At 37.6% G+C, this 18,559-nt stretch overlaps 1 protein-coding gene across 2 annotated transcripts in view; it reads right to left on the bottom strand.

Annotated features, from left to right (window-relative positions):
• RP2 (RP2 activator of ARL3 GTPase) overlaps positions 1-18,559 on the bottom strand; it is a 48,473-nt gene that overhangs the window by 14,224 nt on the left and 15,690 nt on the right. For both annotated transcript variants that reach the window (NM_001035403.1, XM_005228079.5), the window contains exons 2-3: positions 13,080-13,745; positions 7,777-7,891 (exon numbers count right to left, since the gene is read on the bottom strand). In NM_001035403.1, coding sequence (NP_001030480.1) covers positions 7,777-7,891; positions 13,080-13,727 — 763 coding nt within the window. In that variant the 5' untranslated portion in view covers positions 13,728-13,745. The remainder of the gene's footprint in view (positions 1-7,776; positions 7,892-13,079; positions 13,746-18,559) is intronic.

Here is an 18,559-nt window from a genome sequence, read left to right as displayed (position 1 = left end):
AATGAGGGTTTTAAACAGAAACACACATACAACAAGGTTATACTGATTGGTTGAAAGAAATGCTGTGACCAGAGACTTACAGGAACCTAGCCCTACATTTCTCCTAGGAGTAGCAGTACAGTACTCACTGATTCAATATTCACAGCAACTTTATAGAACATATTTACTGTGAATAACGAGAATTACTCTATTAGAAAAGATGAAACCAGTAATGCAAACTAAAACCTTAAGAAACTAGAGAAAGAAGAGCAAATCAAACCTAAAGCAAATAAAAAGTAAATAAGCATTGAGCAGAAACCAATGAAACTTAAAAGAGAAATAGAGAAAATCAATAAAACAAGGAGTTCTTTCTTTGAAATTATCAACGAAAGTGATAAACTCTATCAAGGCCAATGGAGAGGGAGAAGCCTCAAATCACCAATAGGAGTATAAGGACATCGCTACTGATTCTGCATACATTAATAAGAATAAGGAAATACTATAAATTCTACACCTATATATTTGATAACTCAGATGAAATGAAATAATTCCCCCAAAGACAAAAACTATCAAAACTCACCCAAGATGAAAAATATATCTTGAAGAGCTCTATATGTAATATATAAATAAATTAATTAAATGTATAGCTACAAATCTTCCCCTCAAGTCTTCAGGCCCAGATGGTTTTGCTGGCAAATTCGACCAGACATTTAAGGAAAAAAATGATACTAATTCTCTATAATCTCTCCAAGATGACAGAAGATGAAGGATACTTCTCAAATCATTTTATGAGGCCAGCATTACCCTAATATCAAAGCAAGACAAAGATACTACAAGAAAAGAAAATGACAGACACAATATGCTTCATGAACAAAAATGTAAAAATTCTCAATTAGCAAATTGGATCCAGCAATATATGAAAGGGATAAAACATCATGATCAAGGGCATACATCTCAGGAATATACGGCTGGTAAGACATTCAAAATTAACAAAAGTCACTGACCAGATTAAATGACTCAATAATTTTAAAAAAATATGGTCATTTCAATAAATGCAGAAAAAGAATTTAGCAAAATTCAATATCCATGCGTGATAAAAACTTAACAAACCAGGAATAGAATGAAACTCCCTCAGTCTAATAAAAGGTATATATGAAAAAAATCTGTAACTAACATCATTCCTAATGGTGAGACTGAACACATTTTATCCTGAGATCAGAAACATGGCAGAGATGTCCTCTTTTCACTAGTTTACACAACAAGACCTAGCCAACACAATAATGCCAAAAAAGGAAATAAAAGGCATGTCAAAGAGACAGAGGAATTAACCTAAAAGAGCTCCCAAAGAGTAAAATTGGAACAATTTGACAGTATTGGACTATAACCCAAAGAATAAAATACATATCTGTGAGTCCCTACTGACAGACATAAATGACTGAATAAATAAATGGGAGAGAAGGGACAAATCTTTCATATAGAATTCCAAATAATGTATGTAGATACTCCTCTCTCTAGGAGGTGATGCTTAATTCCTTCTTCTTGAGTGTAGACTGTTCTTAGAGATTCAAATTCCAAAAAAAAATAGAAAGAACTTCCAAAGAGTATAGAAAGGGGGAAAAAGGAACTTTACAGTGTTTAAGAAACCTGGCAGATACCACCTGAACCAAGTCACTAAGGGCAACATCACCAGTGTTAAGTTATGTTGCTATCACGTGCCCTACGGTGTGGTGTGATGGGATGTGATGTGATGAGAAAGGCACTTCACCTCTCCTCCAAAACTCAAAACCCCAGTATAACCAGAGAAAACACTAAGACACACACAAATCGAGGGACATTCTACAATAATTTACCAGTACTGTTCAAATATTTCAAGGTTATGAAAAACAAGGAAAGACTCAGGAACTGTTATAGATTAGAAGAGATTAAGGAGATATGGTGACTAAGTGCAATGTGGGATCTTGGATTAAATTCTGGAACAGAAAAAGGACATAAGTGAAAAAAAACCCAGTGAAATCTGAATAAGGTTTATAGTTTGAATAAAGAGTATTTTACCAATGTAAAGTTTTGACAAATGTACCATGCTTATGTCAACATAAGAGGAACATAAGTAGTAAAACTCTCTGTACTACCTTTGTAACTTTTCTGAAAGTCTAAAATTATTCCAATATAAGTTTATTTAAAAAAATAGAAATGTCTAGTAGATTTTCATCTCAAACTAGAAGCCAAAGTCTCTACAGTGGCTCACATGGCCCTACATTATCTGATTCTTCCTTTACTACTTCTCATATCTCATCTATGTTTGCTGAATAAATGAATGAATGATCCTTTAAAACAAAGGAACCCAAATCTGACTAATCATCAGAACCATATGGGGAACTTTGTAAAATGCAGATGCCAAGGGAATATCTCAGAGATATTTGAATCAGTCCTGAAGTGGGAGTTGGAAATTTAAATCTTTAATAGTACCCCAGGCAGTTCTGAGAATCAGTCATTCGAAAGATTCTCAGGATGAAAAAACACAATGAATTCCCTCATTAAGCTGTCAAATAGCTTCATTAATAGAAAGGAAATAACTGTGACTACTTTAAATGATGATGAAAATTTAGAGACTCTAAAATAAAAACTATTTGAAATAAAAGCAAATTTTCCAAAGGGTAAGTCCACTCCCCTCCCCTCTCAGAACAGTGGTTTGCAACTGGGGGCAATTTAGCCCCCGAAGGGGCATTTGGCAATGTCTGGAAACGTTTTTGGTTGCCATAATTGGGGCAGTGTGCTACTGGCATCTAGTCAGTAGAGGCCAAGGATGTTGCTAAACATCCTATAATGTACACAACAACCCATCACAGCAAAGAATTATCTAAAAATATCAAATACTGGTGAGGTTGAAAAACTCTCCTTAGAATGTCTGATGGCCACTTTTACATAAAGACCCAATGCCTCCAATACCTACAGGAATATCTCCACGGACAGCCTGTTCATTATTCCATGTCAATCAATGCACTACTGGCAGCTTAAAACTTTTGCCCAACTTTTATTTTGAAAAATTCCAGATATTATAGAAAAGTTGGAAGAATGACAAACATCCATTTGCTCTTCGCTTGCATTCATGTTAAGTCGCTTCAGTCGTGTCCAACTCTTTGCAACCCTATGGACCATAGCCTACCAGGCTCCTCTGTCCGTGGGATTCTCAAGGAAAGAATACTGGAGTGGGTTGCCATGCCCTCCTCCAGGGGATCTTCCTGATCCAGGGTAGAACTCACGTCTCTTACCTCTCCTGAATTGGCAGGCAAGTTCTTTATCACTATCACCACCTGGGAAGCCCTTGCTCTTCACCTATACCCATCAAATGCTAACATTTGGCCACATTTGCTTTGCCACACACTATACACATACACACACATGCACACAGACATGCACAAACACACACTTTGCATTGCTGAGCCATTTGAAAATAGTAGATATCATAACACTTTAGCATGCATCTCCTATATAAATGACCACAATACTATTATCATACTTAAGGCTACAACAATAATTCCATAATATCATCTTCAAAATTCCCCAGTTGTCCCCAAAATGACTTTTAAAACTTTAGAGTTCACCCCACCCTAATCTAAAATCCAATTAAGGTTCATTCCTTTCATTTAGTTGTTCCGTTCAGTTCAGTTGCTCAGTCGTGTCTGATTCTTTGCGACCCCATGAATCACAGCACGCCAGCTCTCCCTGTCCATCACCAACTCCCAGAGTTCACTCAAACTCATGTCCATCGAGTTGGTGATGCCATCCAGCCATCTCATCCTCTGTCGTCCCCTTCTCCTCCTGCCCCCAATCCTTCCCAGCATCAGAGTCTTTTCCAATGAGTCAACTCTTTGCATCAGGTGGCCAAAGTATTGGAGTTTCAGCTTTAGCATCAGTCCTTCCAATGAACACCCAGGACTGATCTCCTTTAGGATGGACTGGTTGGATCTCCTTGCAGTCCAGGGGACTCTCAAAGAGTCTTCTCCAACACCACAGTTCAAAAACATCAATTCTTCAGCGCTCAGCTTTCTTCACAGTCCAACTCTCACAACCATACGTGACTACTGGAAAAACCATAGCCTTGACTAGATTGACCTTTGTTGGCAAAGTAATATCTCTGCTTTTCAATATGCTATCTAGGTTGGTCATAACTTTCCTTCCAAGGAGTAAGCGTCTTTTAAATACATGGCTGCAATCACCATCTGCAGTGATTTTGGAGCCCCCAAAAATAAAATCTGACACTGTTTCCACTGTTTCCCCATCTATCTGCCATGAAGTGATGGGACCAGCTGCCATGATCTTCGTTTTCTGAATGTTGAGCTTTAAGTCAACTTTTTCACTCTGCTCTTTCACTTTCATCAAGAAGCCCTTCAGTTCCTCTTCCCTTTCTGCCATAAGGGTGGTGTCATCTGCATATCTGAGGTTATTGATATTTCTCCCGGCAATCTTGATTCCAGCTTGTGCTTCATCCAGCCCAGCGTTTCTCATGATGTACTCTGCATATAAGTTAAATAAGCAAGGTGACAATATACAGCCTTGATGTACTCCTTTTCCTATTTGGAACCCGTCTGTTGTTCCATGTCCAGTTCTAATTGTTGCTTCCTTACCTGCATATAGGTTTCGTTTAATCCAGAACAGTCCCCCATTGTTTTTATCCAAGGGTGTTGTCTGCAGAGTCCTTGCCAATTGCCTTGTAAAATGTCTTCCATTTTTGATTTGTCTCATTGTTCCCTCATGGTGTCATTTAACATGTCTCCAGATTTCCTTTATTCTCTATAAACTAGAAGCTAAATCTTGGCTCAATTAGATTCAGGCAAAATATTTTTGGCAAGAATACTTCACACATGATGTTGTATATTATTACCATCACATCAGGAGAAATACAATGCCAGGTTGCTCTGCCATCACTGATGCTAAGTACCCTGATGTAAAGGCACACTTTCCATTTGAATTAGAATGTGTGTATCCTACTTCTCATCAACTTTTACCCCAATAGTTTTAGCATTCATTGATAACCTTTGAGTTAATTATTACATCAGGGTTTGGAAAATAGTGATTTCTGAAGTCTATCATTCCTTCTATGTTTATTAGCCCACAGTATTCTGTAAAGAACAGAAGAGCTTTCCTTATTCCCTCTCTCCCTGCCCACCCTTTTGTTTGATGCTTGTGTGTGTGTGTGTTATTCGCTCAGTTGTGTCTGACTTTTTGTGACCCCATGGGCTGTAGCCCGCCAGGCTCCTCTGTCCATGGAATTCTCCAGGCAAGAATACTGGAGTTGCCATTCCCTTCTCCAGGTGCTTAATGCACATTTATTAACTGAATATATTGAATACTATTGATTTTACAAATTAGATAAAAAGCATGGGCTGATGAATTTTATAGAGATATTCCTCAGACTATAAAAACAAATTTTAAACAGATGATTTGTTTGTGATTACCTAGATGAGAAACTGATTATTACTGTGAGACCATTTGGGGTCCTGGAGAACTGGTCATTTCAAGCTAATGGAAGAGTGCTTTCCTGGTGGCTCACATGGTAAAGAATCTGCCTGCAATGCAGGAGACCCAGGTTCAATCCCTGACTTGGAAAGATCCCCTGGAGAAGGGAATGGCAACCCACTCCAGTGTTCTTGCCTGGAGAATTCCATGGAGAGAGGAGCCTGGTGGGTTACAGTCCATGGGGTCACAAAGAGTTGGACACGACTGAGTGACTAACACATACATAGGAAGCTTCTGGATCATGGGAATATCTAGCAGTCATTCATGATATCTGTGAGGACCATACAGTTAGATAGATTCCAAGATGACTGGGTATGCTGGTCTATGGTTCCAGTGCCAATTTCCTCTCTCCTCTTTTTTATTACCACTATGGATGCATGGATTTCTGATGTTGTTAAATCAATTCCCTTCATTATTGTGGTTTTTTTTGGGGGGGGGGCCACACCACATGGCATGTGGGATCTTAGTTTCCTAAACAGGGATTGAACCTATACTCCCTACTTCATCATGCTTTTGATGCTCAAATTGTCCCAAATTTGACCAGTGGAAATTCCTTGAGATTCCTTTAAACTGACTCCTGTGACCTTTTGACATGGCCTCATTAGTCTCTGACTACTTCCTATGGACATCTCTGATTTTAAAAGCTGTTTATATATTGCTTTGCTGAAATTCTTAAAACATCTGTCCATTAGTTTGAGTTCTACTTTTTGCAGGAACAGAACACTTCTTCCATGTGGAATGTTATGTGACTTAAAAACACATACTATGGTTGTGTTAGAGCAATTCTATGAAACCACTTCACTAACATTACACAAGCATATAAATCATTAATTTAGGTCTATTCATATGCCCACTTCATCCCTAATCCTCACACTTTTATATGTCTATTACACTTATTATTTGATTGAATTTTCTTAAAGCTGCTAAGGGTTTAAAGATTTATTTTCCAGGTTCCATCAGAATGTTCCTGTATCAATAAGGCTGCATCAAAGGAGCCAGGTCATAATTTCCTATATATAATCTAGGATAGATTCATACACTGGTTAGAGACAGTCTATGGTACTACCAGAGGAATCACAAAAGTATATAAAATATATTGTATTAATACTTAAGGACTGCATCACACCCAGCATTAGTTATTAAGATTATCCTAACAATCCTCCAATATTTTCCTATAGCTTTTTGCAGTTTATTTTAACTTATTTATACATAAAGAGCATATGAATGCAGATGTGCCCCCTTTCCAGGATATATCCAATCATCATTATGTATTATTATATATTTTGCTCAGGCCAGTCAAGAAAAGCCTGATGAGCCTTCAGCAAACAACATCCCTGCTCTGACGGATGAACTCTGTCTTCTAGAATCAGGACACCTTCAAATACATGGAGACAAACAGCAACACTTCAGAAGTACACATGAACTCTAGTTCCTCTGTTTGTAGACATATTTCCAGCGTCTGAAATTTACTGGTGGCATTTGCCCACTGGGGAAAACAATTCTAATTATGCATAGAAACTTAATCAATCATGTTAAGTACACAGAATGGTATGCCCTTTGATTTATATTTCTTATTTCTTTTCCAGTACTGTCAAAGCACACTCACTGAAGGCAGAAAGAATCCTTATCAAGTCCTTTATAACTGGCAGGGAGAAGGAAATGATCACTCACTATAGTATAATAATACAACAATAATAAAATAATAATTAAAGATGATAAAATACATAATAATAAAATGTGACTTTCAAGAAATAAGATGATAGAACAGGGGAAGGAAAAAACCTAATGCGTAGTGTCTAGTTGCAGGGTGGGGGTTGCAGATCAGTGGTAAAGCATGTGCTTTACATGTATGAGGTCCCTTCCATTTGTCTTTGGGGCTTCCCTGGTGGCTTAGATGGTAAAGAATCTGTCTGTAATGTGGAAGACCCAGGTTCGATCCTTGGGTAGGGAAGACCCCTGGAGAAGGGAATGGCAACCCATTCCACTATTCTTGCCTGGAGAATTCCATGGACAGAGGAGCCTGGCAGGCCATAGTCCATGGGGTCAAAGAGACATGACTTAGCGACTAACACTTTCACCTTTCACTTCACTAATGTCTAGTTAATTATATATGGCATTTTGAATGATGTGAAATTTTGACATTTCTGAATGGTAACAGGAAAAACATAAAACAAATGACAAAGAGAAGACAATTTAAGAGAAATACTAAAGGCAAGAGTAAGTCAAATCAGCAGTTTAAAAGAATAACCACAAAAAATATACCAATTATCCAGAAGGTACCTTTGTTCAAAAGAGGAAGGAAGTCAGGTGCTTTTTCATGAAAAACCCTTTGAGCATCTTCGGCTTTCATTGACACCTCCTTTGTCTGAACTAGGAAAAAGCCTTTAGCAACCATCTGTGGGAAATAAAATTTCATTCAGATTTTAAAATGACCTGAGGCTAAAACAATGTTTTCCTATTCTACAATTTTTCTATATAAAATGCAACACAGCACTCTGATTTTCATTTTAGTTAGAACTGTAATTCAGGGTGTTTACTGTAACAAGTTTTCACATACACAAGATTCTTCCTTCCAGATGCATGGTTCTGGTTAAGAATGAGTACTGCTATGCTTACTGTTACAATTAAGAGCCAAAGAAACATAAATTAGCCCTCAAAATTTTAAGCATTATTTAAAATTTTTTTTGACTGAAACTAACAAATATAAGCTTTAGTTTGGTGATAGCGCAAATGTCCAATGAGAGGAGAATGGTTAAGTAAATTATGGTATGTTCACATGATAAAATACCATAGTTCATTAAATATAACAAATAATAATGGGGGAAGCTTATATAATAATGTTAATTTTAAAAACCATGATTCAAATTTACATAGTCTAGCACAACAATGATAGATTATGTTTATGGAGCACTTACTATGTGCCAGGCAGTTTTATGTATTCTATATGTATAACATGTTTAACCCTCTTACAAGACAGATACTATTATTACTCTCATTTTACAGATGAGAAATTAAAGCACAGAGTGGGTAAGACATCTGCCCGTGATCACACAACTATTAAGTGACAGAGCTGTGATTTGAATCCAAGTAATCTGACTGCTGTTGTTCAGTTGCTAAGTCATAACCATGTTTGCAAGCCCATGGACTGCAGCACGCCAGGCTTCCTTGTCCTTAACTATCTCCCTGGGTTTGCTCAAATGTGATTACAGACTAAATAAATTAAAAACTATTCCTACAAAGATAATTCAAGGTTCAGCATAAAAAGCTTATTTCTACTCTATTTCTATAGTTCTTTACAGTAAGTACATATTTTTTTAAACATGCAAACACAATTTATTGTGTGATAATAATTTTCATCCATCTTGGGCAAATATTTAGGAATAGGACTGTTCAGTCATATATAAAATGAGTACACATTAATTTTTAAGATAATTATGAAAATAGTTTTTTAAAATGCAAAATTATGGAGAGAGTAACATGGAAACTTACATTACCATATGTAAAATAGATAGTCAATGGGAATTTGCTGTATGTCTCAGGAAACTCAAATGGGGTTCTGTATCAACTTACTGGGGTGGGATGGGGAGGGAGATGGGAGGAAGGTTCAAAAGGGAGGGGATATATGTATACCTATGGCTGATTCTCATTGAGGTTTGACAGAAAACAACAAAATTCTGTAAAGCAATTATCCTTCAATTAAAAATAAATAGATTTTTAAAAAATGCAAAGTGACTCAGCCAATTAAAGCCTATTGAAAATTTTAATCATAAAAGTAACAAATAAGCTCAATATAGAATATTAAGAAAAAAACAGAAACAAAGAAATATTGACCAAACTGCCACTACTCAAGGATGTCACTGCTATAATAGGTACACCTTCTTTTCTGGGCCATGCCACATGGCCTGTGGGATCTTAAAAGTTCCCTAACCAGGGATCAAACCCATGCCCCCTGAAGTGGAAACTCAGAGTCTTAACCACTGGACCACTTCATCAGGGAAGTCCTGGTATACTTCCTTTTACCCTTCCAGTTTTTGTTCCATTACAGAAATAATACAGGTTTTATGTAAAATCCATAGAACTAAAAACAAAAAAAGAAAACCCTGATCTTAATCCACTTCCTAAGAAGAACCACAACTATTAACATTTTAGCATATATAACTTTCCAGACTTATCTACTTAAAAAAATCAGATACATAATATTCTACAAATTTTCACTTAGTTGTAAACATTTTCCAACTATTCTACTATAAAATCAGTTTTAATGTTTGATAGTATTTCATTCTATGGCTACATTATCCCATACTATTTCATCAAATTGGATTCAAACTCAAATCCTTTTTCAGAGCCCTCAATGCTGCCTCAGAAATAAAAAGAAACACCCATTAAAAAAGTAGAAGAAAATTACATAAACATCACTGCCAGACGATGACTGCAAAGTTACTTAAAATATCAGAAACAATCCGACATCTGTTTCTAATTCCCTAGACTGCTCATTACCTCTCATTTTATAGTCAGACACATAAACTGACAAAAACTAAGATGATTAATTCAAAATACCATTACCTAAAAACAAATAATGAACTATGAAACTAGTATATCTAGTTTGATGTTTCACTGCAGACATGTGAAGAAACTGTTTCATGAAAATTCTACTTTTAAAGACTTGAAAGTAGCAGTAACTACCCAACTTAAATTATCCAATACTTTACTTCCCAGATGGTGCAGTCGTAAAGAACTCGCCTGCCAATGCAGAAGTAGGAGACGTGGGTTCGATCCCTGGGTTGGAAGATCCCCTAAAGGAATAAATGGCAACCCACTCCAGTGTTCTTGTCTGGACAATTTCATGGACAGAGGAGTCTGGTGGGTTACAGTCTATGGGTCACAAAGAGTCGGACATGACTGAGCACGTATGCACGTGGTTACTTCCAAACAACTCAAACTACTTTTACTTTAATTTATCCTATGCATATCTGTGATGCAGTTAAGAGCCAGCAGGAAATCTGATTTTTAGATGAGAAAATTGAGGCTCCAGTGACGCCATCCAACCATCTTGGATGACAGAGGATGAGATGGTTGGATGGCATCACTGACTCAATGGACATGAATTTGAGCAAACTCTGGGAGATGGTGAAGGACAGGGAAGCCTGGTGTGCTGCAGTCCATGGGGTCCCAAAGAGTTGGACATGACTGAGCGACTGAACAATGAGAATTTCTCTTGACTCCTATGGAATGTGTTTTCTGGTTTACCCAGTTTTTCTAGACTTCCTACTCTCTCCAAGTTTTATACTTTCTATCTCAAAAAACTATTACAATAGCTTTAATTTATAAAAACAGTATGAAAAAAATTCTGTGTTACTCCTACGGTTTAACAAAACCAGAGACAGCAATCACAGTTTTAGTCTAAGCTGTTTTAAGACATTTGTGTTATGATATGGAAAGACTCATTTTATTTTTTCCGTCTCAGCACTAACTAGCTTCTACACATATTTTCCAGGGAACTCTAGCTTCATTTTTTTTTCTAAAAAAACTATGTAACCTCTCTCTTAATATGTAAGTCATTGGTCTTTCAGCATGTTGTGATACCCTGTTCACATGTACTTGGTATTTTCTTCTTTTTGTTCTCTTTATTCTGTGATTTCAGAATTAGTTAGGATAACTCTAGCCAAAAAGTTCCATGGTTCTTCCTTCTAGGCTAGAGGGTAGTATCTGCTTTGCTTTCACACACTTTTGGTCACATTTCTACTCCACCAGGCATTTATCAACTTTCCTTTACCTCTGAGGCAGCATAACAGTATCATGCTTAAGGGTTAAGACTATGGTCTACAAAGCCAAACTCCCTGGATTTAAATCATGGCTCTGCTACTTACCAGCGAGTGACCTCTTGCTGGTTACTTACTTTCTCTGTGACTCAATTTCTTATCTGTATAAAGAGGAACAATGGCACCTATTTCATAGGTTATTCTGAATTAAGTGAGTTAATTCACTTAAATATTATACAATAAACACTATATAAATGTTAGCTATTATTATTATTGTCATCATTTTAATTTTTGTTATTGTTGCATTTTTATTTCAGTTATTCTGTAATCCAGAAGGCTATATAAAGAACACAAATCTTCCTGGTCAGGTTACTTTCAAGTGCACACAACCTGTCATTTCACATATCAGATACCAAGTTAAAAGGTTAAGAATGTCTGATGACTCATGAAGAATGACAGTGTTTGCTTCGATGGCTTTTTTTCTTTAAACATATTATACATTCTTTATGTTCTCTTTGAACTATCAACCAAAAAGGAGTTTAACCTGAATAATTACTTCTTTTGAAAAATGTATGTAGATTTTTAAAAAAAAATCACCATACAGTATAATGAAAATGTTTACCTCAGATATTGGATTAACATGTGATTAGACAGCTCAAAGGCCAGAGCACTTTTTCTACATCTCACCAGATCCACAGCACATGTTTATCAGATTGGCATAATCAAAAAGAAAATATCAAATTCTTAAGATTATACTTGGCTTCAGTTGTTTGGAAAACTGGACCTCAGATATACTTTGAAGATTTCAGACATGGGCTTTCTACATTGTGGAATGTATAAACTACAGAGAAGCAGTCACTTGTAGTTTTTTTTTCCCCTAAAACCATTCTTTTTGACAGAAGTGTTACAACTTTAAAAAAATCCATTCAAAAAGAGTTTTCCGTTCACCTCTCCATTTCTGGAAGTTTGATTTTCAAATTCAAAGAGACTTTCTGAAGAAAGCTTGATTAATGGATAATCAATACTTCCTATTGCTGCCTCCCCATTGGAGCATCCACCAACCAAGAACTACTACTTCTGGAATCCCTAACCTCCAGATCCCCACTTATTTCTCAAGTGAAAGTTGCTACCCAAAGAACCCTTCTCTATTCCTGAATGCACTAAAAGCCCCTGATCATGAGCCTACAACCTCTGGCGTCCCAGCTGCCACCTCATTCTATCACACTAACTTCTTCTTCATGGCAATAGGGCAAAGGGAAGTAAGGAAAGTAATGTGGAGGTTGCTCTCACAGTCAAAACAAGCTCCAAAAGTTGAATTCCTAAATGTCTTTCTCACACCCTAAACAATTAAAAACTCCAGATAAATTTCCCCAGTAAGTAATTATAAAAGGTCATGCTTCACTTTGTAGTACTACTGTGATAAAGAATGGAAATTATTTGAGGGCAGATAATTTTGTTTGTGTATCTCTCCTCACAGCATATATTACATTTCATCAGCTCTAAACTTCCATCAATTGTAAGACGCATTTCTGAGAAGCAAAACTGGAAAATAAAGACATATCCTATAATCAATGAAATATGGTAACAGTAACTTCCACATAATGAGTGCTTAATGGATGCTTCCAGAATTGAATTATGTTTTTAAAGTTTCTTTGGGAAAGTATTTGAGGCCTAACTTCAGATAAATCCATAGTGGGCAGAGGACTATAATTTAAGGATTGCCTGTATTTCTAATAGCCAATTTGAAAAGAATGGATATTCTCCAGGAAGTGGTTTGTTCCTATATAGATGTATGTCTGTTTTGGTTCTCTCTCTTCTCCTTACCTCATCAATTAGTTTTCTGGCATTTGCTATAGTATAATCACCAGCAAATAATACCACTAAGCATGACTCATCACTGCTCTTCTGTCTCTGACCCCGGGACACTGGAACGATACTTCTACTCGCTTCTGTGGAAACGCGGACAGCTTTGAGCTCTTCGGTAGTAGGTAGAGGAACATGGTCCTGAACGACAGCATCTTCTGGAAGAAGGCTCCAGTTGTGTTCTCCTGACACAGGTGTAAAGTCATGAATGCTACTCCAGGTATTATTGAAGATACTGAGCCCAGCATCTTTGAACTGGAAAGCTAATTCAGGGTAATACCATTGAAAACAGCTAAACTTGATATTCGTGGAAGACTCAATAATGGGCTGAGTGGCGCAGCACAAGAAGACTTCCAGCTTTCTACAGTCCCGCACACGAAACTGTTGGCAGGCTAATGCGCACTTACAATCTCTGCAATTCCGGAAAAACACGCTGCCTTTCACGGGTCCCAGAAAAATGACACAATTAGTACAGTCATCAATAGTAACGGTAGCAGAATGATCAAAAATATAGATGTTACAGTTCTCACAGTCTTGAATGAGAAATTGTTGTCCTGCCACTTTCCCAGGTAAGCGACCTACTGTTACATCCTTCAGTCCACTGAACATGTAGTCTTTCAGATCAACCTGTAGGAACAAAACACAGACCTTCAGTATTATTAACATTATTCAGCAAACATTGTCTATTAGGTGTCAGGAACAATTTTTTTTTAAATGCCAGAACAGAGACTCAAGCCAGCTAATGATCACTGTCTAGTGTCAGAGCCCAGAGGCTCCAAGGTTTGCCAGCCTTGGAATACACAAGTGGAAAGCCTGGGATCGTGGACACGGAGAGGCCTGCTTTCTTTGCCAGCAGGGATACAAGCAAGTACAGAGCTAAGGACACACAGAAAACTGGAATCAGTCACCTTTACTCTCCCCAGCTGGGGTCTACACACTCCTGGCTCCTTCAGGAGCCTCATAAATACAGGGAAAGAAAAAAGATCACAAATAACCACACAGACAGATTGTAGAGCCCTGACATACTCTGCCTCCAGGACACCTGCTTCCTGGGAGACATGTCTGGTTGATGTGCGTGGGGGTGATGGCACGAACTTTTCTTATAACCAGACCTGGCAGTTTCCTACACAAGGTTCCAGTAAGCTTACATAAGCTGAGTACCCAGTCCCCAAAGTAGAAAGCTACTTTTGGGTTCTAGTCATTGAAACCATGGAAGGAGGCCAATCAGTCCAATCTCTTGGTGGGGCAGTCAGGCACATCTACCTGTATCTCAAACTGGTAGGTTCTGGCTAACCTAGTGGATACAGTGGGGAGACTAAGAGCCGCAGAGCCTTTTATGATGCCCTAAACTGGGTAGGACTTATGAAGAAAGTGGCCTTCCTAGTTCTCGGGATCTCAGCTAGGATTCCCAGAAGACCTACTTCATTTGACATTCACTTGAAAGATTTTCAGAGCCCTAGATGGTGCCTAAAAGGGAAGGAACAATTTTTAATGATAAAATAATATATTCCAACTCTTAATGACTTTGCAACATAGTGAGAAAATAAACATGACAACATTTTTTTAATAAATAAATAAAAGGCATGGGAGGGAAAAGGGAGAGGAAACTGTTATAGATAAAGAAAGGCTCAAGGACATACCAACCAAACAATGTGTGGACACTGCTGGATCCTGTTTCAATATATCAACTGTAAAAGTAATTTTTAGAAACAACTGGGGAAATTCTCATACATACACACAGCATATTGGATGATATTAAGTAATATTTCAGCTTTGACCCTTTTCTTTTTCTGATGCTTCACTTAAAAAAAAAAAAACTGTTTCTTTAAAACTTCTGAATTTGGAAATACGCCCAGATTGGAATATGCTTCTCTTTTCTTCTATAAACTGATGCCTGGGGTCTTACTTTCTAAACCCCAACTGATTTCTGCAACGTGCTACAGAAAATGGAAGAACGTGAAGGCATAAGAGTCACTGTATGTTAGAATTTGTATCTACAAATTTGATTCAAACATTTATTAAGCTACTCCTACAATGTAAGTTTTTTCCCCCAAATTTCACCATTTCTAGCTTTAGGTATTTTAAACTAAAACCCACAGAATCTTTTAAACAGTATACCTGGAATCTGTCACATTATCTTTTAAATTTTAGCTGACCTCTCAAAATATAGTCATTAAAGGACCATTTTGATTTCTCCAAATTACTTTGAAATCTACTTGCACTGTCTTACCTCTTTGTGAATATTAAATTTCAAGCAAAACTATTCATGTACCAGAAACAGGCTCCCATAGGTATAGTACATCAAAAACTTCATTATTTACAAAGGAATAATTTAATCATCTTAATCATACGCAAACTAGCTTAAAGTGACTTATTCAGTATTACACAATAAATGTTGTACTCATCTGGTTTTACACAATGTACTAGAAGAAATATTGGTCTGTAGCATGAGGCAACAAAAGAGGCCTCTTTTCTAGCCTCAATTTGGTCACCTATAAGCAACATGAATGAAAAAAGCACTTTAACTTTCAAGATCTTCAGTCACTCACCTTTTCAGTCATCTGAACACCCAATTAGAGCCAGACATTGTTTTAAGCACTAAAATGAATATGGCCAGATTTTTTCCATGAAAGAACTGAACACCAACTAAACAAATAATTTTAAAACAACCTGGCTGATGTTAGGGGCGTCTGGGGGTGAAAGGATACATATATATGTATGGCTGAGTCCCTTTGCTGTTCACCTGAAACTATCACAGCATCATTAATTGGTTATACTCCAATACAAAATAAAAAGTTAAAAATAAATAAATAAATTGGACATCTGAATTTGGGGGGAAAAACCAATAAAATAATGTGGCTGGGTAATGAGAGATGCCCACAATATTCTGGAAGTACAGAGAAGCAACACCAGGGGTAGGGAAGGTAGGGGTATAAGACTTCCTATTCAAAGTGAGAATGAATAAGCTGAAGTTCACCAGGTAAAAGGGATGGTAGTAAAGGATCTCCCTTCCCTTATCAGGCAAAAACGAAAGAAATGAAACAAAATAAAACTCTTCAGGGAGGGTGAGGAAAATGGAAAGTGGTTTGGTGTTACCAGTGATACTGCAATGGGAGCAAATAAAGCTAGAGAGACAGGCAGGGGCCATATTATGAAACTTGGAAGTGATCTATGGGCAGTAGGGTACCACAGAAGGAAATAAATAAGCAAAATTTACATTTTAGGACGATTATTTGGTAAGAATAAAGACAAATGGCATGGGGATTTGAGTTCAGTTCAGTTTCAGTTCAGTCACTCAGTCGTGTCCGACTCTGAGAACCCATGAACTGCAGCACACCAGGCCTCCCTGTCCATCACCAACTCCTGGAGTTTACCCAAACTCATGTCCATTGAGTCAGTAATGCCATCCAACCACTTCATCCTCTGTTGTCCCCTTCTCGTCCTGCCCTCAATCTTTCCCAGCATCAGGGTCTTTTCAAATGAGTCAACTCTTCACATCAGGTGGCCAAAGTACTGGAGTTTCAGCTTCAACATCAGTCCTTCCAATGAACACCCAGGACGGATCTCCTTTAGGATGGACCTGTTGGATCTCCTTGCAGTCTGAGGGACTCTCAAGAATGGCATTGAAACATGTAAAATATCATGTATGAAACGAGATGCCAGTCCAGGTTCAATGCATGATGCTGGATGCTTGGGGCTAGTGCACTGGGACGACCCGGGGGGATGGTGTGGGGAGGGAGGAGGGAGGAGGGTTCAGGTTGGGGAGCACATGTATACCTGTGATGGACTCATTTTGATGTTTGGCGAAACTAATACAATTATGTAAAGTTTAAAAATAAAATAAAATTTAAAAAAAATTAAAATTAAAAATTAAAAAAAAAAAAAAGAGTCTTCTCCAGCACCACAGTTCAAAAGCATCAATTCTTCGGCACTCAGCTTTCTTTATAGTCCAACTCTCACATCCATACATGACTACTGGAAAAACCATAGCCTTGACTAAACGGACCTTTGTTCATAAACTAATGTCTCTGCTTTTTAATATGCCATCTAGGTTGGTCATAACTTTCCTTCCAAGGAGTAAGCGTCTTTTAATTTCATGGCTACAATCATCATCTGCAGTCATTTTGGAGCCCAAAAAATAAAGTCAGCTACTGTTTCCACTGTTTCCCCATCTATTTGCCATGAAGTGATGGGAACAAATGCCATGATCTTAGTTTTCTGAATGTTGATTTTTAAGCCAACTTTTTCACTCTCCTCTTTCACTTTCATCAAAAGGCTCTTTAGTTCTTCTTCACTTTCTGCTATAAGGGTGGTGTCATCTGCATATCTGAGGTTATTGATATTTCTCCCAACAATCTTGATTCCAGCTTGTGCTTCCTCCAGCCCAGCATTTCTCATGATGTACTCTGCATATAAGTTAATAAGCAGGGTGACAATATGCAGCTTTGACGTACTCATTTTCCTATTTGGAACCAGTCTGTTGTTCCATGTCCAGTTCTAACTCTTGCTTCCTGACCTGCATACAGATTTCTCAAGAGGCAGGTCAGGTGGTCTGGTATTCCTATCTGTTTCAGAATTTTCCATAGTTTATTGTGATCCACACAGTCAAAGGCTTTGGTATAGTCAATAAAGCAGAAATAGATGTTTTTCTGGAACTCTCTAGCTTTTTCCATGATCCAGCAGATGTTGGCAATTTGATCTCTGGTTCCTCTGCCTTTTCTAAAACCAGCTTGAACATCTGGAAGTTCACAGTTCACATATTGCTGAAGCCTGGCTTGGAGAATTTTGAGCATTACTTTGCTAGCGTGTGAGATGAGTGCAATTGTGCAGTAGGTTGAGCATTCTTTGGCATTGCCTTTCTTAGGGATTGAATGAAAACTGACCTTTTTCAGTCCTGTGGCTACTGCTGAGTGTTCCAAATTTGCTGACATATTGAGTGCAGCACTTTCACAGCATCATCTTTCAGGATTTGAAATAGCTCAACTGGAATTCCATCACCTCCCCTAGCTTTGTTTGTAGTGATGCTTTCTAAGGCCCACTTGACTTCACATTCCAGGATGTCTGGCTCTAGGTCAGTGATCACACCATTGTGATTATCTGGGTCATGAAGATCTTTTTTGTACAGTTCTTCTGTGTATTCTTGCCACCTCTTCTTAATATCTTCTGCTTCTGTTAGGTCCATACCATTTCTATACTTTATTGAGCCCATCTTTGCATGAAATGTTCCCTTGGTATCTCTAATTTTCTTGAAGAGATCTCTAGTCTTTCCCATTCTATTTTTTTCCTCTATTTCTTTGCATTGATCGATGAGGAAATCTTTCTTATCTCTCCTTGCTATTCTTTGGAACTCTGCATTCAAATGGGTATATATCTTCCTTTTCTCCTTTGCTTTTTGCTTCTGTTCTTTTCACAGCTATTTGTAAGGCCTCCTGAGACAGCCA

The sequence above is a fragment of the Bos taurus genome, chromosome X (assembly GCF_002263795.3).
Source record: "Bos taurus isolate L1 Dominette 01449 registration number 42190680 breed Hereford chromosome X, ARS-UCD2.0, whole genome shotgun sequence".
NCBI classification, from domain to species: Eukaryota; Metazoa; Chordata; class Mammalia; order Artiodactyla; family Bovidae; genus Bos; species Bos taurus.
This window is presented reverse-complemented; position numbering and strand designations above follow the sequence as displayed.